Genomic DNA, 22,594 nt, shown 5'->3' with positions numbered 1-22,594 from the left:
AAAAATCAATAAACAAATGTTAAAAAAAAAAAAAAAATGACCCAGTGAAGCAGGTAAAGCATTTGGAGGCTGCTGGGGATTTCCATGTTTAGACCTTGCTGACTACTGCTGCTGGCGTTCCCAGTCTCAGAGGTCTACTGGACCCCCCTCTACCAGCAACATTAAAGGTGCTGCAGTTTCACTTGCTATTGCTACTGTATTGGTCTCTTGCCTTGTTTTATGCCAAATATTTGCAGGCTTTTTAGATACTTCAAAAAACCCCAGCTCTTGATTGCTTTTGGCTGCTGTGTCTGCAGGCTAAACCACATCATGCAGAGGAGTCCCCGCTACAAAGCTGCTCAGCAGAATCATATGTAAGTATGGGACTTTTAATCTGTGATACAGCGGAAAATCTTTTACTTGACATAAGTAAGCAACTGGGCAATGTAACTGCACAATGGATTGCAATTCAAACCTAAAACACACAAAATGTGAGAAAATGTTCCTAGTTGTAAACAACACTATTGGGTAACACTTTATAATAACCAACAAAATAATGTTTATAGATGGTTTATAGACCAATTATTAATCATTTACAAAGTGCTATACATATTTAATCTTTAAAAAAGGTAAATGAATCATTTCAAAATCATTTACATACTTAATATGGTGTTGTTATAAATATGGTAAATGTTATAATGAGTGCAACTAAAACTATTGATAAACTATTAATTATAATTTATTGGTTTGTTAATGGTAAAGTAACTATAAACTTACATTAATATACCATCTATTAGCCATTTATAAATGATTTAGTTAGTTCAACATGAATAAATTATGTATTTACCATTCTAAATTGCCTATATACAGTTTATAAATGATGATTAAACATTAATAAACTGTTTATTATTTATAAATGATGGTTATTGTAAAGTGTTACCCACTATTGGTGTGTTTCACTTTTGGTTAACTGTTTTATAGATGCATTTTATTTTCATGTTTTCATGAAGAGGTTAACTTTCTGAAAGGATTAAGGATTAAAGGATTAAACTATGATCTTTTCCTCAAGCTTTGTTTACCAAACCTAACCAAGAAGTTATGTCCCACTTGGTTAGGATATAAGAAGTTATATCCTAACCAAGTAATGTTAATTTTGTTCCTGAAACCTAATGCAAGTTGTTTTGTTGCCTAAATTTAACCAAATAGTTTTGTTGCCTAAGCCTCACAAAGTAAGATTAGTTTTGTTGGTTAGTATTTTTTTGGCAAGTATTTTCGAACCAAGTATCTTTAGTTTTGTTTCCTAAACCTAACAAAGTAGTTTAGTGACCTAAAATTAACAAATAATAAGCTAAACCCAACACTAACCTGAAAATAATGAGTAAACTAAGACTAAAGTCTAAAAACGGGTTCTTACAGGACAAACCCCCCAGTCTCCTGAGCAAGTCCTGTGTTTGACCCAGCCTCCTATCTGCATATACTTCTTCACTCTTGATAACACTGCAAGTTATTCTCCTCCTGCTACTCATAAATCTCTCTTGTCAAAAGAGCTGAAAGTTAACTTCTGCCAAGTGTAATTCTTGCTTGATCTCATCAAAACACAGCTTGGCACATAAACTTTTTTTCCATGACCACAGCAATGCAGTTTGGAGCAGTTAAGTTTAGCAATGCACACATAAAGCATGCCAGCATTACTTTAGACATTGCAGTGGTATTTTAAATGGTAGTTTAGAGTTTCAGACACGATATTAAAGGCCTCAAAGTCTTCATTTAAAACACTTCACAAATTTAAATCCTGCACTTTTTTACTAGTTCAGTAAATCTGAAACACGTCCTCATACATAATGACAGAATAGGTTGTTTGCCAAAAAACACCACATGACTTCTGGAGATTACTAGTTACAAGGTTGGAATTGAAACCAGATCGCTGCAGTAAGGACTCTAACAGGTGAGCTACAGGGCGCCCCACAAACAACTGCAGTTTAAAATTTATTAATTATTGAATTAAAATAAAACTATTTGTTTCAGCAACACAACAACTTGCGTAGATTAAGGAAAATAATCAGGAACACAACTTAAATTACATTTGAGACGTAAAAAATAACTATAGAGACTGTATCCCAAATCGGACACATCTGCAATGCTGCACTTTTCCAGTGTTAGCACAGTGCTAACAGGCTAACAGTTAGCTATGTAGCAGTACAGTGTGTATGTGCTAACAGGCTAACAGTTAGCTCTGTAGCAGTACAGTGTGTATGTGCTAACAGGTTTGCTCTGTAGCAGTACAGTGTGTATGTGCTAACAGGCAAACAGTTATCTATGTAGCAGTACAGTGTGTATGTGCTAACAGGCTAACAGTTAGCTATGTAGCAGTACAGTGTGTATGTACTAACAGGCTAACAGATAGCTCTGTAGCAGTACAGTGTGTATGTGCTAACAGGCTAACAGTTAGCACTGTAACAGTACAGTGTGTATGTGCTAACAGGCTATCAGTTAGCTCTGTAGCAGTACAGTGTGTATGTGCTAACAGGCTAACAGTTAGCTATGTAGCAGTACAGTGTGTATGTGCTAACAGGCTAACCGTTAGCTATGTAGCAGTACAGTGTGTATGTGCTAACAGGCTAACAGTTAGCTCTGTAGCAGTACAGTGTGTATGTGCTACTGTAGCAGGAGGTGTTCACTTAGCGATCTCTGTTAACAACAAGCACCGGTTTGTTGTGTCCTTACTGGTTTCCACACTAACTTGTTGCCGTACTCGTCTGTACAGCTGTGTTTTGCCTCAGTTAGCAGATTCGTCAATTATTTAAAAACCAGATCACATCTCCTATCTACTGTGGATGATATTGTTTTTATAAGTGAATTTGAGTTCATGAAGTTCATGAACAATTTAATTTTGCTGTAGTGAATTCAAATCCAGACATTATATTTTTATGCTTTCTTTTAATTTATAGGTGCCTGTGATGTCGTGTTCACTTATAAAACAATATTATATAAGTAAAAAAAAGTCAATGTCTTTTGACACAAATGAATATTGCTCTCCTGGGTGAAAGCCCTATGCTTGTCCGTCAACTCCTTCCTCTTTATACCAGCTATTCTCAACCTTGGGGTCGGGACCCCAATTGGGGTCGCAAGATGATTTCTGGGGGTCGCCAAATCATTTTGGAAGTCAGCTCTGTCTCCACTGTGTTAAAGTGTTCATGTGTTAATGTGTTTTAGTCTTTTTGGTCACTTAATGTCTTTTTTTGTTCATTTTTCTGTCTTTTTAGGTAATTTTATGTCTTTTTTTGATCATTTTGTGGTCAATTTGTGTCTTTTTTTGTCATTTTGTTTCCTTTTTTTTGGTCATTATGTGTCTTTTTTTTGTCATTTTGTGTCTTTTTTTGTCATTTTGTGTCTTTTTTTGGTCAATTTGTGTCTTTTTTTTAATCATTTTGTGGTCAATTTGTGTCTTTTTTGGTCATTTTGTTTCTTTTTTGGGTGATCTGAACTGTGCGTGTGAGATTGTGTTCAGTGAGCGGGGGTCACGGACAACATGCATGTTAAATTGGGGGTCGCGACTCAAAAAGGTTGAGAACTACTGCTCTATACTATGTCAACCAGAAAAGCATGAATACTTGTCCAAAAAAGCTGGTGGCATAGTCCACCTACAGTATATGGCTGCTAGTCCGGGGAGGAGGGTCTGTAAATCCAAAAACAAGGGTGCTGTATCTCACATCACACTCCACCGTAAGTCCCTACAGCCACTCAGAAATCCGACCTGTGTTCAGTATTTTTAGACATGACGTGACCGTCGCTACAGTAGATTTTCTAAGCAGCTGGGATGCACAGTTATCAGGTTGCATACTGCAAAAATGATTTACAGTTGAGTCAGAAATAGTGTAACTTCCGATGCTGCTTGTCCACTCTTAGCTGGGCAGTGGGACAAGTTTCCATGGCAAGACGAGTCTGTGAAACTCTAAAAGTAGTTCAAGTCTCCCGGCTGCCCCCAGCAACTCGACCCAGACTATAATACAGGAGACTAGAGAATCAAGTTTTCATGTGACATGTCTGTGTGTGTCTCTAGGTCGTCTCATGACTTTGAGGCTCTAGGATGCCACGAGCAGCTGGATCCAAAGCACGGCCAGGACTGCGAGGACCCCAGAGAATACTGTTATGGTACAGCAGAGCCTCGCAACTCACTCCATCATCTGCAGATGTAGTCGCCAATGTCACCACACTTGTTTCTTAGGCCTCTCCATCACTTTCACAGCAGCCAGTTCTCTGTAGTGCTAAAAGATTTGTTCATCAACAATGCAGACTCTGTATATACATGGTTGCCCATAAATTTTGAATAATTTTATCGTCAAACACAATCCTCTGTTAATTGTGGTTTAATTTTCTTTGTGATATGTTTGGAAGAGATTGATTAATACACTGCAAAAAAAGAAAAGTTGGGTGAACTCAAAATTTCAAGGCAACAAACTTCCATAAAATTTTAAGTTGGACAATTGAACTAAATATTTTAAGTTTTGTTTTTGACTTTGCTCAACTCTGAATTTAGATTTTTGTCAACTCAACTGTAAGTTGTGCTAACTTACAATTTTACATTGTAATAACTTTTAATCCTTACTTCTGCTAACTTCTGCAATATGCTGAATTGGCACGATTGTAACGCCGCTATGAAATGTCAGCTAATGTTGCGACCACAATTTTGAGTTAGCATTGATACGCTAATGGCTACTCTTGTGGCTGTAACAAGCAGCGCCGCTAGCATCAGTTAGCCACTAGCATCAGTTAGCCGCTAGCAACAGTTAGCCGCTAGCTTTTGCTAATGAATTTCACACAGTTTTCCCGCATTTCACAACAAAGAAATAAGAGTTAGCAGAACTATTGTCCCTTGTTGTGAACCCCAACTTAAAGATATAAGTAACAACAACTCACAAACTTGTTTTTGAGCAGTCAACTGGCTTCCTTTGTTGTGCTAACAATTTATTGCCCTAAATATCAATAATTTATATTTCCAAGTTAAACCAAATAAAATCACTGTTTTAGGCCAAAAAATACGAGTTGGCTTTTTTTTGCAGTGTACAGTTTTGAGAAGATATACACTTTATCTGTCAAGAATAGATCACATTGTCACAATTATTTCATGGAAAGAGGTAAAAAGTATATTTTATTCCAACTTCATGGGCGACTGTGTATTTCTAGTGGTGTCCTGCCTGATCCTGTTGATACCATAGACTGTATAAATAATGGACGTAGTGACCGTGACGTCACCCGTTGATTTGATGCCCGTTTGAGGCATCAAGTTCAGCGTTACACTGGTTGCGATCTTGTGTCGCCATATTGTTTCCAAAAACGGGGAGCAGACCATATCTGGACTGTGGAGGAGGAGAGGGATCTGATCACTGACTACAGCCTCTCTACACCTCAACCTGACTGAGAGAAGCTGCTGCTAATTCATTTTAGCATTAACTGGGATGTTAGTTTTAGCTAGCAAAAAACAAAAACAAAATGTACGTTACTTACCTAAAAAAAAATAAAGTTACATAAAATGGAAATACTCAAGTAAAGTACAAGTATGGAACTTGAGTAAATGTACTCAGTTACATTCCACTGATCATACAATTCACTGTCTATAGAGCATATATAGAGTTTTTCCCTGGCCACTGTGAGGGTCTAAGGACAGAGTATGTTGTACCATGTAGGCTACAGTCTGTAAAGCCCTTTGAGGCAAATCTGTGATTTGTGATTTTGGGGTATATAAATAAAACTGACTTGACTGACTTGACTTGATCACATATTGGGCTGTCCGATTTGGGATACAGTTAGCACACGGCTAATTCACCGGCGTTAGCATCCTTTAGCCGATTCTGGTAAACCTGAGGCTAATGTACACGGTTAAAATAATATATGGTTCGAAAGATAAGAAGTTAGACTTTACTTTCACACCATTTAATTAATTGGAAGCATAACATGATCATTTATATTAGTAGTTAATGTGAAAGTTTGATAGAATTTAGCCGAACCGTGTCCGATTTGGGATGCAGTTACGCTGCATTACATAAATATGTAGGTCCACAGTTTGTTAGCTCAGTCCTCCTCCCTGCTTTGGACTTTGTCAGTCTTTATACTAAGTCACCTTACTTCCTACTCTGCCTCCTTACATAACATTAATTAAGAACATGTCATAAAACATGACAATATGATTAAACTTTTCTTGGTCTCAGACCAAAGGAATAACACATTAATCAGTGGCGGTTCTACATAGGGGCCTCCAGGGGCCACTGCCCCTGTGAAGAATAATGAAATGATAAATTTATAACAATGAACAATGGAACAATTCTAACCTTTTTGTTCAAACAATATCTCATTGTACACAAAAGGAACCCAGAATGTGAACATTGTATAATAGTTTAACTCTATGGAGTCTTATTGGGCTATTTTGTCCATTTTCTTTATCCTTTTCATGTCTTTACGTGTCTTTGTACGTCATTTTGTGTCTTTTTTGGTCATTTGTGTCTTTTTTTGGTAATTTTGTGTCTGTTGTTGTGTCTTGTTTAGTTATTTTGTGTCTTTTTTTTTGTCATTTTGTGTCTTTTTGTCATTGGTGTCATTTATGTGTCTTTTTTTGTGTCTGTTTTAGTTATTTTGTGTCTTTTTTTCGTCATTTTGTGTCTTTTTTTCGTCATTTTTATGTCTTCTGTGGGTTTTTTTTGTTGTTGTTATTCTGTCTTCTCATTTTGTGTCTTTTTGGGTCATTTTGTGTCTTTTTCAAGACATTCAAAGATTTTGAATGCTTAAATATCACCTTTGCCATTTTTTCAAGTGCTAATGTGCCCCTCTGATTAAACACTGGCCCCTCCTTGGCCCCCACAGTAAAATTGGTCTAGAACCGCCACTGACATTAATTCTGAAACTGGGTGTAGTTCCTCTTCAAAGAATTGCAACCAAGATATGCATTGAGCTGAAAATAAAGTCTACTGTGTTTCTGCTTTGTGGTCTTTACATGCTTCTCATGACCCCTGTGCCCACCCTCTGCCTTTGTTCCTCTCTTATTATATATCACTGTCACCTGCAGCATGTTTCTGCCAACTTGGCATCCTGACCAGCTCCCTGTTCCTCTTTCCCTCCCTGCCAGCTGTGCAGGTCTCTGCATGTACCTCCTAAAAGCCGATAAACTGCTGAGTATGATACCACATATACCTGACACAGTAATATATCACACACCACTGTATATCATGTTCACTTTTAATAGAAATAGAGATTCAATTTCAAGATCTCTGACGTTGTCCAAGACCTTTGTGTCATGCTGTCTGAGAGAGAAGTGATACTATATATATACAGGCTTATTATGCATCATAATGTTTCAGTGTCCCACTGGGAGATTTGAATGTATTACTCACTGCAGACATGTTATAGCTTAGAGCAGTAGTTCTCAACCTTTTTGAGTCGCGACCCCTAATTTAACATGCATGTTGTCCGCGACCCCCGCTCACTGAACACACGCACAGTTCAGATCATACAAACTCAGGGATTTGTCAGAAAAGACACAAAATGGCCCAAAAAAGAAACGAAGTGACCAAAAAAAGACACAAAATGACTAAAAAATACAGAAATTGACCACAAAATGATAACAAAAGACACAGAATGACCAAAAAAAGACACAAAATGACCAAAAAAAGACATTAAATGACCAAAAAGACTAAAACACATGAACACTTTAACACAGTGGAGACAGAGCTGACTTCCAAAATGATTTGGCGACCGCCAGAAATCATCTCGCGACCCCATTTGGGGTCGGGACCCCAAGGTTGAGAATAGCTGGCTTAGAGGAAGTTGTAATGCCAGAAATAGCTTTAGTGCCACATTTTAGTCCTCTCTCTCTAAGCTTTCTAAACACCAGATGAAAAATGTAAACTGTATTATAAAAAGGGTTTACGTGTCAGTCTTGGAATAGTATAAACAGTAAAAATAATGCTTTTGTTGATATTGTCCATTCTTAGATCTCTTGTTTTTTTTCTTTTCTGAGGTGGGTACCATCCTGTCCATGTAGGTGACACCTTTAACAGAAGATACCAGGTGGTTTCTAAACTCGGCTGGGGCTATTTCTCCACTGTCTGGCTGTGTCTGGACCTCAGGTAGGTTATATAAGGCAGCTATTCTCAACCTTGGGGTCCCGACCCCAATTGGGCTCGCGAGATGATTTCTGGGGGTCACCAAATCATTTTGGAAGTCAGCTCTGTCTCCACTGTGTTAAAGTGTTCATGTGTTAATGTGTTTTAGTGTCTTTTTTTGGTCATTTTGTGGGTTTTTTTTGGTCATTTTGTGTCTTTTCTGGTCATTTTGTGCCTTTTTGGTCATTTTGGGTTTTTTTTTTTTAATACTTTTGTGGTCATTTTGGGTTGTTTGTTTTTTAATACTTTTGTGGTCAATTTGTGTCTTTTTTGGTCATTTTGTTTCCTTTTTTGGTCATTGTATTTCTTTTTTTAGTCATTTTGTGTCTTTTTTTGGTTGTGTCTTTTTTTGGTCATTTTGTTTCCTTTTAGAGCCATTTTGTTTCTTTTTTTCGGTCATATTGTGTCTTTTTTGGTCAATTTGTCTTTTTTGCTTAATTTTATGTAACTTTTTGGTCAATTTGGTCAGAGAGCTTAATTATTTGTCCAAAATTCATTGTATCAACTGAGTTTGTATGATCTGAACTGTGCGTGTGAGATTGTGTTCAGTGAGTGGGGGTCGCGGGCAACATACATGTTAAATTGGGGGTTGCGACTCAAAAAGGTTGGGAACTCCTGATATAAGGGACTGTACAAAGATGAACAGGGTGGGAAAGTTGAATCTGACGTTTCACCTAAAATGAAGAACCTTCCCGCCATTATTTTAAAATATTCCGTAAAATTATTCTGATTTGAATATTGCTTTATAAATGAGGAATGTTCAGAACTGCCATTCATTTGATAGAATTGGAAATAGAAATTAATTGCAAACACAATTATGACTAATCCTACAATGGCCAATTAGGGCCAAGTATGAAAAAAACAAATAAAGACGGACAAACACTCACACACAAAACAGAGTGAGTCATGGAAAAGTGGGAGACATCCCACAAGTATAAAAGAATGAAATGTGGTGATGTATTAGCTTAAAAAACAAAACACAGGCTTATTTTTCAGACTTTTTTTCACATAAATCTGCTACTTTTTTTTGCAAGTCTGCCACTTTAAATCTCATAAATCTGTGATTTTTTTTCTGGTAGATTTGCCACTTTAATTGCGTAAATTTGTGACTTTTTTCTCTAAGTATTACCCCCCTCCCATGGGTCCGTATTTATTTATTTTTCATACTTGGCCCTTATATGCCCGTCTTACTGATCCAGCAATTCTCAAATAAAGAGATGGCTGAGCTTGAACATGATTAACATGATTAATGAACATATGCAGCCCAAGCATTCTTTGTTTGTTTCAGTTTCTTTATCTTCTATTTTCTTCTAAATGGGGCCATTATTAGAACTATTGACATCAAATTGTCTTGAAGATGATTTTTTACTAGTGATTGAGACCATAGTGTTGTCCTGAAAATTTTTTCTGAGGTAATAAATCAAGTGAGAAGTTTTCAAATTTTGCACTGAAATTAATGGGCAGATATTTTTTGCAGCCAAACTTAGCGCCCCCTGCTGGAATTTTCGGTAGAATGCAGCTTATGGCACTTCCTGGTGGCCTCCATTGATCGTGCAAACCATGATCACAACATCGCTTATATCTCTCTCCTTGTAGCGACTTTATTGCTAATCTCATTTGTCATCATGTTATTCAGTTATATTAGCTACTTAGCTCTCCTGCTTGGTGTGTCATGTTTAGCTCCTCCTCGCCTCCTTTACTGATAATGGTACATATAATAAGTGTAGTGCAGTAGCTGTGTAGCTGTTTGGAAGTATTCTGTCCTGTACCTGAGGAGATCTGATCCAGTGTTTGTGTTAGCAGGTCAGGCCGGCGTGTTGCTGTGAAGGTCCTGAAGAGTGGAGCCGGCTTCACCCAGGCAGGACAAGATGAACTTGCTCTCCTAAGATGCGTCAGTGATCCCTTGTTTGTTTCTTTCCTCTAACATCGCCTAGATTTCTCTTGATTTTGTCAACTACACTGTAAAAAATATTTGTAGAAATTACAGTAAAACACTGTCAAATTGCATGAGAAATAGGGTGTAAAATAAAAAATTGCATATCACCGTAACAGACACTTTAAATTACCGTAAATCAAGGAATAGTACAAAACTTTTGAAAACACAGTTTTACTGTAAAAATATAAAACAATTCATGTAAAATGAATGGAGACATACCATAATGTCACAAGGACACAATTACCCTAAAAACAACAGGAATATTCAGTCTAAATTACAGTTTTTGATCGTATAAATTTACAGTAGTAAACCCACTCACTTTTTTTTTACGGTGAAATTCTGGCAACCACAGCTGCCGGTATTTTACCGTAAATTAAACAAAACATTTTTTACAGTGTATCTCTACCCTTTTCTCAACTTCTTGCCTTTTTTTGTCAGCTGTCTTCCTCTCACTGCTTCCCCTCCTCTTCTCTCTTTAATCAGGCTAGTGGTCCTACGAGCCGTCATCCCTCCAGTCAAAGGATCGTTCAGCTGTTAGATGAGTTCAAGCTGGCCGGGGTCAACGGGGTCCGTATCCTTCTTACATACTGTCATTTCTTCGGCACGCACTCTCAACCTGACACTGGGGGACAAGTGGTCAGCGAGGAGGTGTGTGCTTGTGTGTCTAAAATAGTTACCAAAATTTCAGTTTTAAATGATATGTTTGCAAACTTTAACCCTTGCGTTGTCTAAGGCAGTAGTTCTCAACCTTTTTGAGTCGCGACCCCCAATTTAACATGCATGTTGACCACGACCCCCGCTCACTGAACAGAATCTCCACACAGTTCAGATCACCCAAAAAAGAAACAAAATGACCAAAGAAGACACAAAATGACCAAAAAAAGACACAAAATGACAAAAAAGACACAAAATGACAAAACAGGCACAAAATGACCAAAAAAAGACACAAAATGACAAAAAAAACACAAAATGACAAAAAAAAGACACAAAATGACAAAAAATGACCACAAAAAGACACAAATTGAACAAAAAAGACACAAAATGACCAAAAAAATACACAAAATGGCCCAAGAAAGACACAAAATGACCAAAAAGACAAAATGACCAAAAAAGAAACAAAATGACCAAAAAAACACAAATTGACCACAAAATTATCAAAAAAAGACACAAAATGACCAAAAAAGACACACAATTAACAACCCACCCCCTCCCCCCCACAAAATGACTAAAAAAGACAGAAAATGACCAAAAAAAGACAGAAAATGACCCAAAAAATCACAAAATGACAAAAAAAACGAAAAAAAAAATGACCAAAAAGACTAAAACACATTAACACATGAACACTTTAACACAGTGGAGACAGAGTTGACTTCCAAAATGATTTGGCAACCCCCAGAAATCATCTCGCGACCCCAATGGGGGTGGGGACCCCAAGGTTGAGAATAGCTGGTCTAAGGAGTCAAAAATGACCCGCCACTATGTTTAACAGCAGGAAAACCCCTTAATGATCTTTTTTCAATTTGAAATTTGATGACATTTCCTAGAATGACCCCAACGTGAGAAAAATGTAACATTGCCTTTGTTCATATTTCCTTGAAAGCTGAAATCATGGACGCAAATCTTTTTTCGTGGGTATTTTTTGACCCTGTACCTATAAAATAATTTTCATACCACAAAAAACATAAAAACCATGCATGCATGCGGGCACGTTTTCACACACGCTTGCTAAAAAGTATATTTTTATACCTATGCAGTACCTTTAGCAAAAAACAAATAGAAATAAACCCTTATTTTAGTAAAACAGTAAACCAATTATGATGTGTGTTGTAATAAAAACAAGTGGATTCCACTGATTATCACAGTTTTTCTGCAGTGTAAGAGCGATATAGTGATAGTGATATTTTTTGTTTGTGATGATTGACAGCTTGCTTAGATTTGGGTTTCAAAATTCAATCAAGCTGCTTTATTTAAGGGGTTTAGTGAAGGTGGGTCATTTAAGACAGCTAAAGGGTTAAGAGTGTCTCAGAGACAGATAGCATTATCAGCTCACTTGAATACAGTATTGCGTTGCATCATACAGTGAATACTGTGAACCTATAGCCTGCTGACATGTAAAATGGACCTCAATGCATGGTGGTCAGACATGTGCCTGGTGCTGGAGCTGTTGGGACCTGACCTGAGAAGCTGGCAGCTATGTTTTGGGAATCCTGGACTGACACGACCTTTGGTCAAACAAATCCTTATTCAGGTAAAGAACTGCAGACATCTAAGAAATTAAGATCATGTAAAGATACATCTTCACTGAAGTGGATCAATCTGATGCACTTTGGAGGCTGTTTGCTAGACTAAGATGCTCATTTTTTAAACCCCATCATCAGCGGTGTAGTGGTCCCTGATGAATTGGGTATACTCTCAATTTTCACCTTTATTTTTTATTTTTTAAAAGTAGTCTAGAAAAAAAGCCCTGTTTTAGAAACCGTAACATGTGAGACCCTGTTTAGTTTACCCAAAAATCCGCCATTTCTACTTGCTCACTATTATAAAATGATCATGACTTGATTAGGAGAAGTTTGTAGTTACTATAACCAACAATGACACGGTTTCCCCACATTATCCCAATATAGCTAACTTCAGGGTAACGTTAGCCTTTCATAATGTTAGCCGACTCGCACAGTTTAAGTCAACTATTGGCGACAAAATCTCTTCTCCCAAATGTACAGTCATATTGCCAGTAGTTTAAAACAATGATTCATTTGGAAACCACTTAGAAACTTACCTCTGAATTATGTCCTCCATGAAAGTAACAGTTGGTTCTCTCACTTGAAAGATGTTTATTCTGCCTTTTTCATTCGCATTTCCAATAATCGCGCATATTTCAAGGATACGTGCAGTGACCTGTCAATCAACTTTTCCTTGGCATGACCCGCCCTACTCTGTGTACGCCGTATATTGACGTATACCCTGGACTACACCACTGCCCATCATCAACCTTGATGCAGTAATAAGACAGAAAACGTGTAGTCCTGCTTATTTCTGTTTTAATGAGTAATTTTTTAGTCACCATAGATCCGCAGGAGTCACATGCAGGTTGGATGTTCTCGTGGGATTTCAAAGTATCTCGATAATTCAAGAAAAAAAAATACCCCGAAAAACGGGGAAAAGATTGCCACGGAAAACAGAAAAAAAAATTGTCAAAAAAACAGGGGGAAAATTTCTCATTAAAACAGAAATAATTACCCCAAAAAACAAACCAAAAAATAAATTACTTTGAAAAACTGTACATTTTTTATTTATTCTTTCCCAAGTGAATGCAATACTCCTCCGTAGTATGGAAGGTAACATAATGTTTTTTTTCCAGGTCCTGCAGGGTCTGGACTACCTTCACACTCAGTGTAAAATCATCCACACAGACATCAAGCCTGAGAACATCCTGCTGTGTCTGGAGGAGCAGCCCCACAAATTACCAGCAGGGGACAGCAGCTCCTCCTCTGTACTGACTGGGAAAGACGCCAAGTCCACAGGCACAGTTTTTTTAATTATTGCTACAGATGCCGGAGATAGTTTCACCCATAAGAACCCATGGTGACACCCTTGTAACAAACACTTTAAATCTTCTAGAATCTAAGATTAAAGCCATTTAACAATTCTAACCCATTAATAGGGTGTCATGTACTGCATTTAACCTGTTCTGACCATATTTCCTGTCACAATTTTTTCATATATGTTATGGAGATGCAAACAAAAAGGCAAATGGTTATTTGTTTTTATTTATTATTAATGTGTTACTTAAAAACAAATCTGACAAATAATTAGTTGTTAAACAGCACTATTAATGTCACAATTTTGATCAATATTGTGGAGATGCAAAGAAAAAGTCAAATTTGTGTTTCTGTAAGCAGAAAACGTCTAGTCTATTTATTTTCAAAATAAGAAATATTATGAACACAAATACCATAAATGGCCAATGTAACGTTTATGTCACATCACAGATCTTTGACATTTAGGGGTAGTATTTTTTCTAAAACGTCATAAATGTGTTCTATGTGATCAACTTGGTCTGTGGTATATCCCCCATAATTTTCCTTTGAGGATATTTGGGTCTGGGTTCTTATGGGTTAAGAGAGAAGTCTCAAAGCCCGACAGTTTACAGCTGAGCTGTGTGAGCGGCCATGCAAGGTTCATCATATGTGTGTTCAAAGCAGATGTACTTGGAACCAACATGTGTGCAAATATAAGAGCTGTACAACATATTGTAAATGTTCGGCCCAAGACATTTGTTGTACTGATATCCTTACCTAAAAAGTAAACTAATAACCTAAAAAGTAAACTAATTATAATTATAATAATAATGATACATTTGATTTTCTGTTGCCCATGGTGCGGTGCTTGGTCCTGGTGATGGGGGTCAGTAGGTTGGCATCTGAAGATCTGAGGTTGGGGGTGGGGGAGTGACGTTGGGGGAGGTCTATGAGGTACATGGGGAAGAAGGTTATTGAGGGCTTTGTAGGTGATGAGCAGGATCTTGAAGTGGATTCTGTGCTGGATAGGGAGCCAGTGAAGGAGCTGAAGGATGGGTGTGATGTGTTCTCTGGAGCGGGAGTGGGTGAGCAATCGGGAAGCTGAGTTTTGGACATATTGTAGTTTTTGAAGGTTGGTGGAGGGGAGGCTGTAGAGCAGTAGTTCTCAACCTTTTTGAGTCGTGACCCCCAATTTGACATGCATGTTGTCCGTGACCCCCGCTCACTGAACAGAATCTCACACACACAGTTCAGATCATACAAACTTAGTTGATACGACGGATTTTGGACAAATAATGAAGCAGACAACAACTAAAACATCTCTCTGTCTGTGCATGTGTATACTTTTTTAATATTTATTGTTACTTTTATTCTAAGTCCTTTGCTATCAGTCTAAAGGTCCATTCTGACCTCCTGAGTGTGTAACAGTCAGCTTCAAGCCAGAGACTCCTCGGAAAGTAATAACTTGATACTTTGGGATTTGTCAGAAAAGACAAAATTACCCCAAAAAGAATCAAATTGATCACAAAATGACACAAAATGGTCCAAAAAAGACACAAAATAATGACAAAATTATATAAAATTAAGCAAAAAAGGACTCAAGTTGCCCACAAAATGACAAAAAAGGACTCAAATTGACCACAAAATGACAAAAAATTACCAAAAAAAGGAAACAAAATGACCAAAAAAGACACAAAATGACCAAAAAGACACATGACCAAAAAAAAAATACATTAAATGACCAGAAAAGACACAAAATTACCAAAAAAGACACAAAATGACCAAAAAAGATACATGACAAAAAAAAAAAAAAAACATTAAATGACCAGAAAAGACACAAAATGACCCAAAAAAAAAAAGACACAAAATGACAAAAAAAAAAAGACATTCAATGACCAAAAAGACTAAAACACATGAACACTTTAACACAGTGGAGAGAGAGCTGACTTCCAAAATGATTTGGCGACCCCCAGAAATAATCTTGCGACCCCAATTGGGGTCGGCACCCCAAGGTTGAGAATAGCTGCTGAAGAGAATGCTGTTGAAAGCTTTAAAAGCATGAGGGAGGAGAGGATTGGACGAAGGCATGCAATGTTGCGGATGTGGAAGAAGGATGTTTTGGTAATGTTTATGTTGTAAATGGTAAATGGGGTGCACTTGTATAGCGCTTTTATCCAAAGCGCTTTACAGTACACATTACGCTCATTCACCCATTCACACACACATTCATACTGGTGGCTGAGGCTACCTGGGCACACTGGTGCCACCTGTCACCATTGGAAATTCATTCACACACTGATGAACGCAGCATCGGGAGCAATTTGGGGTTCATTATCTTCATTATAGGAGGGGGTAACTGTGTGTCCATGGGAAGAGGGGAGGCAGAATTTGGGGCCAATGATGACGATTTCTGATTTGTTGGTGTTGAGTTTGAGGAAGTTGCTGTTCATCCAGGTTTTTATGTCAGTAAAGCAGTTATTGACGGTGAGCAGAATGGCAGGAGTGATGGTTTTCATGGAGAGGTAGAGTTGGGTGTCATCAGCGTATCGATGAAATCGTAGTCCATGATGGCGTATGAGGTGAGCGAGGGGTAACATGTACAGGATGAATAGGAGGGGACCAAGCACCGAGCCTTGGGGGACACCATGTGTGACTGGAATAACTATGCAAGAAAAAAAATCGATCCATGATAGCTTTAAGCATGAAGCCTTAGTTCCACATATAATCAAGCAAATGCATTGTAGCCAAATTATCAGACATGGCCAAAACTCACTGTCCAATGTTAGAATTAGAATTTTAACACATGGTTTCTTGTTGTGTCTTTTAGAGAAGGAGCAGATGAACCCATACAGTTTAAAGGACATTACAGTGAAGATCGCTGACCTGGGCAGCTCCTGCTGGGTGGTCAGTAGTTGCTTTAAATACAGTCATTATAAAGCTCTAATTCTGACATTTTTCATTGGCCGAGTGCTTTTTTTTTTTTTTTACAACGAATTTTGTTTCATATGGACCTTTGAAAAAGTAATCTTCACTGTCAGCTGATCTGGGCAATTTGAATCCATTTACGTCAGTTGATTTGACCCAAACATGAAAAGTAAAACATTTTTTTCTTGTAATAAGGAGTTATTCTCAAGATTACAAAAGTTTGTTTTCTCTCGAGTTCATTACCTCATTATCTTGGGATAACAAAAGGCGGTTTTCTCAAGATGAGTACATAATCAACTCGTGATCTTGAGGTAATAGCAGAAATTAAAGGGTTTGGACCAGTGTTGTAGTCAAGACCACCTAAACCAAGAGTCAATACATAGACCACGTATAGACATAGACCAAGACAAGACCAAGACTTTGAGGGGTCAAGACGAGACAAGACCAAGACCAAGACCGAGTCAAGACCAAGACCAGTCCCAGCTGTCTCCGTTCCCTTTGCTTTGCAGAATTTACTTAAGTTGGTGTGTTTTCATTTTTTTTAGTTGTGCACAAAAAAACTGTGTGGTTCAGGTAACCAAATTTTATTACAGACATGTTGGCTGACATCTTCTCACTTCCTCTTCTCCTGTCAATTCAATTCAATTCAATTCAATTCAATTCAATTCAATTGGCTTTATTGGCATGACGTAACAATGTATATATTGCCAAAGCAAGCATCAGAAAAAAAGATAACAAGATAAGGAAAGCAATATTTACAATAAATTATTATAATTCTGTTATTCATCTTAAAAGAAAGGAAAAACTAATAACAATAAAAGAAAGCAATATTTACAATCATTGTCACTCACATGACCTTTTGACGGCGGCGTGTGAAAGGAGGCAGGAGGGATGACAGCCGTTAACGGTGACAACAATTTCAAATTATATATGAGTCTGTGATGTTTTTGGTTGTACTTGAAGCAATATGATTTACGCAAAATCACAGTAATGATATTAACAAGTAAATCCCAAAATGCACAGTTGTGGTCTTGACCGGTCTTGAAAAAAAAAATCCTAGTCCGCTTTGTCCGAGACCGAGACAAGACTGAGTAAAAATGCAGTTGATTCTTGATAAGACCGAGATCTTCAAAAATTGGTCTCAAGACCGGTCTCGAGACCAGGACCAATCTTGAGTACTACAACACTGGTTTGGACCATAACTACTTAGGGCTTCCATAGAAAACATACATTAAGAAGTATCAAATTAAATGTTTTTGTCTAAGTCTATCTCTTTCTTTGCTCAGTACAAACATTTCTGTGAGGAGATTCAGACGCGTCAGTATCGATCGCTGGAGGTTTTACTGGGATCTGAGTACGGCCCGCCTGCTGACATCTGGAGTGTCGCCTGCATGGTGAGGGCAAACCATATCATATTAACACTGTGTTTATTTTATACAGTCTATGGTTTACACCCATCAATCCTTGTTTGAGATATTTCTTCAAACTTCAACCTGAATGTATCTTTGGGGTTCCACTAGAATTACCTTAGGTCCTATATCACGGTTTATGTAACCTACATAGCTACAGTAACTTCTGTAACCACCTGGCAGTAGTTATTTTAGTATTTTTCGTAGTTCGTAAGACAAAGTATGTTTTCCGAAGTCTAACCATGGAGTTTTGTTTCCTAAACTCAAACAAATTTTTGGTCACACATACACTGAAATGGTATCAAATCGACCTGCTCAGCCATGACAAGTGTGCTGTGACTTTTCTAAGGGTTTTGGAAAACGGTTTCCAAATTATTCGGCAAAACACCCCCTGTGTGACCTTTCAGAGTTATAGTTCGGGTGTAGGACGCTCAGATGCGCCACCAACACGCCCCCACAGCCTCATAGACCGCCATGTTAAGGGGGAGGGAAAATTTCTGGAGGAAAGCAGAGGTACCAGTTTCTTCTGATCGCTCTAAAAAACAATTTCTCAGGATGCTCAAAGTGAAGTCCTTTCACAGATAGGAACTACGGTTTTGCCCAAAAATGCTCATTATTTTGTACTTTTTTCTTGTGACTTCAACTTTTTTCTTCTCATTTTGACTTTTTTGCTCATGATTTTGACTTTTTTTTTTTTTAATTTTGAGTTTTTTCTTGTGACTTAGACTTTTTTCTTGTTATTTTGACTTTTCTCGTGACTTCGACTTTTTTTCCCCTCATTTTGCCTTTTTCTCGTGACTTGGACATTTTTTTCATGACTTCGACTTTTTTCTCTTTATTTTGACAGTGGCAAACAGACACACACAGACGGACTGACTGACAGACAGAAAGGACACACATGCCCACGCGCCTGATGAAAACTGCAAGCTGAGCATTGTCAGTTGCATCAGTACTTTCATCATGTGCCACAGAGAATGCAGTGAAACTCTGAGCTTTGTCCCGTAACTGTTCATGAAAGTCCATTAATCCGCTCTGCCACAGTGTTTGCCGACAGGGAAAGGTTGTTAAACAGGCTTTTCTTTTCGGGACACAGAATATCAGCAACTCCTAGCATGCAGTCTTTCAGAAACTGCCCCTTTGTAAATGGCTTTCCCGCCTTGGCGATTAATTCACCGACCACGTAACTTGCTTAGACTGCAGCATCCGAGTCCTTACCACCGTTGTGGAAAAGTTCTTGCTGGGATAACAGTCCTCTTTGTAGCTGCTCGGCTCACCTTTTCCTGTCATCACCGTTATATTTCTCATACTGCTCTCCGTGTTTAGTTGCGTAATGTCGCTTGAGATTATATTCCTTAAGAACGACACGTTTCTCTTCACTTCTCTTTGTAATGTCCATCTTTCTTGGAATTGTCTGTGATATCCTGACACCGCTTGGGGCGTTAATTTAGGAATATTTCTGTGGATGGTTTAAAGCAGGGGTCTCAAACTCAAATTACCTGGGGGCTGCTGGAGGCAGTATCAAAATGACCAAAAATAGACACAAAATTACAAAAAAATTACACAAAATGATAAAAAAAAAGGAATTAAAGGGACCTTCCACACACACCACGGTAAAGTGCCATTCATATAAAACTCACATTAAACTTTCATATCAAGGTGGGGGCCACAAAATATCGTCACGAGGGCCTCAATTGGCCCGCGAGTTTGAGACCCCTGGTTTAAAGGGTAGGAATAAATGATCTATGTGGTCATGTGGGTTGGAGAACTTGTTGGTAAAGTCAGTTGCTCTCCAAATTTCATTGCAAACCATCATTCCTTTAGAATATCTAAAGAAACTTGTAGGCCTACATTTGTGCCACGATTAAAAACAAAATCAGTGTGGTTGGGATTTGTCCTTTTTATAGACACTTAATTGGTCACACTTTTTTTTTTTCCTTATTGCATTCTCTCAGGCCTTTGAGTTGGTCACTGGAGACTCCCTGTTTGAACCCAAAGCTGGAGAGTCCATTTCCCTGGAGGAAGGTACGTTTAGTACGGTGACACAGGATTAATGGGATTACACTGTACACGGCTGCATTGTAAGTGTTGATGCAGTGCAATGCTAATGTGTATATTTGTGTCTCATTCTTGCATGCATGTGTTTTTTCTCTCCATCCACCTCAGACCATATAGCCCAGATCATGGAGCTGCTTGGTAAAATCCCCCCACCAGTTGTCATGTCGGGTAAATACTCTGCAGAGTACTTCAGCCGCAGAGGTAAGGAATATTATGCTCAGTGGCTTTTCACGGATTTCCAATTATTGGTATCGCCCTAGTACAGCTCAAACTTTGGGGCTCGCCCCAAGGCTTGCCAGGCAGGGCTTTAGATTGCTCCTGGGTGTTGTTTTTAATTTTTATTCAGGTCAGAAGATTTAGCAGGTGGAACTAATGTTTTGGCATCGGAGCACCCCAAACTCATTGCATGGTAAAATATTTTTTTTTTAAATGGACAAGTTTCTTACTGGGACGAAAAGAAAAACAGTTTCAGAGTTTCAGGCGGACCGATTATACTGGAGCACCAACCAGTTGATGAGTTGAGACATCAACAAACCACAGTGAACATGAAGGAAGAAGCTGATGAGACGCTTTGGTTGGCCCCGTGGATGATGGGACATTTAGTTACTAAAAACCAACGGATGGAAGCGTCCATAAGAGCATGGTTGTGTTGCTAAGCAACAAGGAATTCACATATCACCGCAGCACATCCAGCCTCAAGTATCACCTTAATGCTAAACATATAGCAGCTAGCGGCTAAATTTGCTATTGCTACACTTGATGGCAAAAATTGCACTGGTCTGTTGGACTTGAACAAAAATAATATTTTTGTTGCTTAAGCTTATGTATTCAGTCATTATTCAATGGTATACTAAAAATCCATCTGAAAAAAATTACGTCTCACTGTTCTCAGGTCAAATATTTATATGCGATTAAAATGCGATTAATTTCGATTAATTAATTACAAAGCCTCTAATTAATTTGATTAATTTTTTTAATCGAGTCCCGGCCCTAAATTTTATATTTTTATTTGGAAAAGTGCTGTCTCAGGGAGCAATCTTGTCGAGTTTACTTGTATCCTTCAAGCAAAAATGTAACAAGTTTTTAATTTGCACATCAAATTACTTGGTTTTAATATTTCTTTTAATAGAAGTTAAACTTGATCCATTGTTACAATTTTGTTGTGGGGCGACAGAAACAGTTTGAGACCACTGCCCTAGTAGAACATTAGGATTGTTACCTGAGCATCCTTGTTGATTCTGGGTTGGTGTCATCCAGGTGAGCTGCGCCGTGTCGGTCCACTGAAGCTCTGGAGCCTCTACGACGTTCTGGTGGAGAAATATCACTTCCTGTTGGAGGACGCCACTGGATTCTCCGACTTCCTTCTTCGCATGTTGGATTTCCATCCTGAGAGGAGGGCCACCGCTGCACAGTGCCTCCTCCACCCCTGGCTGGCCTCCTGAGGGCTTCCTGAAGGCTCTAACGGGGCCTCGCCCCATCTCTGGTCCTCATGCTGGCAGCAGCTGACCTGGACTGAAAGTGTCAGACTCAAACTCAAGCTGTGAGAGGTTAAACATGCAGAGGACATCTTTTAGGGCAGGGGTGTCAAACTCTGGACCGCGGGCCAAATTTGGTGTAATTTTATTTGGCCCGCGAGGCAATACCAAATTATTATATAATTATTGTCCTATAAAAGCTGACCCGCCGGTATTATACGGCACATTTACCACTAATACTACAAATCCCACAATGCCCTGCTGTTGTTTTGGCGCGTCAATCAGGACAGGACCCAGAAACGCTCCTCTGTGACAGTCGTCATAGCAACCTCAAGCTAGAGCTGTCTCCGAGCTACCCCTTCCCAAAAATGGCGAAAAGAAAGGCAGAATTTGTTAACCTGTTGAAAAACTTTATTTTGATATTTAAATCAGAAGGATGCAAATAGAAAAGAGGCATACGATTTTTATTCAATTTTTATTTAATAAATTAATGACATTGATGTGTTTTTTATTTGAAATTTGATTTTGCATGTCTGCACTATTTAGTTATATATTGTATGTTTATAAGCGTTGCTGGTTCCATATTTAATGTTAAAGCAAAACATGTTTGGTATATATTAAAAGGTTTATTTGTTCAATGTTGGCCCGCAATTTTATTCAAGTTTTAAATTTTGGCCCATTGTGTATTTGAGTTTGACACCCCTGTTTTAGGGGTTTTTATACCAGAAAAACGATTTAGAAGGCAGGATGTATTTCACTCACTTTGATTTGTTACTTCCTGTGGAATGTGCTGTTGTAATCATTGTTGAGAAAAGGATGCTCCTCTCCACTGGGTCTGTGTAAATCCGTGTATCATTTGTCTTTCCATTTTCAATTGGCAATCAAAATCAAATATTGAAAAATTGACTGGTTATTTTGTTATTTGTTTTCTATTATAAAACACACCCAAAAAAATGCTTGTTTTTTCATACGTCAATATTAGGCTCAGATCAAAAATACGAAATGGAAAAAACGGGCACCAGGACAGAATTTGATTTTAACCCTCTGGAGTCGATGAAAGCGCCGGAGCACGACTTCTTCATGACGTCACAACGTAAAAATGAAGCAGCATGTTTCCCTGCTGTCAGCTGAACTCTAAAGTTTT

General features: G+C 38.2%; 1 protein-coding gene across 1 annotated transcript in view; it reads left to right on the top strand.

The window, feature by feature from the left end:
• si:ch211-220i18.4 (SRSF protein kinase 3) overlaps positions 1-22,155 on the top strand; it is a 28,403-nt gene extending 6,248 nt beyond the window's left edge. The window contains exons 2-13 of the mRNA XM_059332438.1: positions 297-353; positions 4,040-4,131; positions 7,988-8,096; positions 9,936-10,023; positions 10,552-10,639; positions 12,210-12,316; positions 13,427-13,589; positions 16,414-16,490; positions 17,798-17,905; positions 19,873-19,942; positions 20,084-20,176; positions 21,233-22,155. Of these exons, the coding sequence (XP_059188421.1) occupies positions 297-353; positions 4,040-4,131; positions 7,988-8,096; positions 9,936-10,023; positions 10,552-10,639; positions 12,210-12,316; positions 13,427-13,589; positions 16,414-16,490; positions 17,798-17,905; positions 19,873-19,942; positions 20,084-20,176; positions 21,233-21,417 (1,237 nt within the window). The 3' untranslated portion in view covers positions 21,418-22,155. The remainder of the gene's footprint in view (positions 1-296; positions 354-4,039; positions 4,132-7,987; positions 8,097-9,935; positions 10,024-10,551; positions 10,640-12,209; positions 12,317-13,426; positions 13,590-16,413; positions 16,491-17,797; positions 17,906-19,872; positions 19,943-20,083; positions 20,177-21,232) is intronic.
• Positions 22,156-22,594: the final 439 nt, after the last annotated feature.

The sequence above is a fragment of the Centropristis striata genome, chromosome 5 (assembly GCF_030273125.1).
Source record: "Centropristis striata isolate RG_2023a ecotype Rhode Island chromosome 5, C.striata_1.0, whole genome shotgun sequence".
In the NCBI taxonomy this organism is placed as follows: Eukaryota; Metazoa; Chordata; class Actinopteri; order Perciformes; family Serranidae; genus Centropristis; species Centropristis striata.
This window is presented reverse-complemented; position numbering and strand designations above follow the sequence as displayed.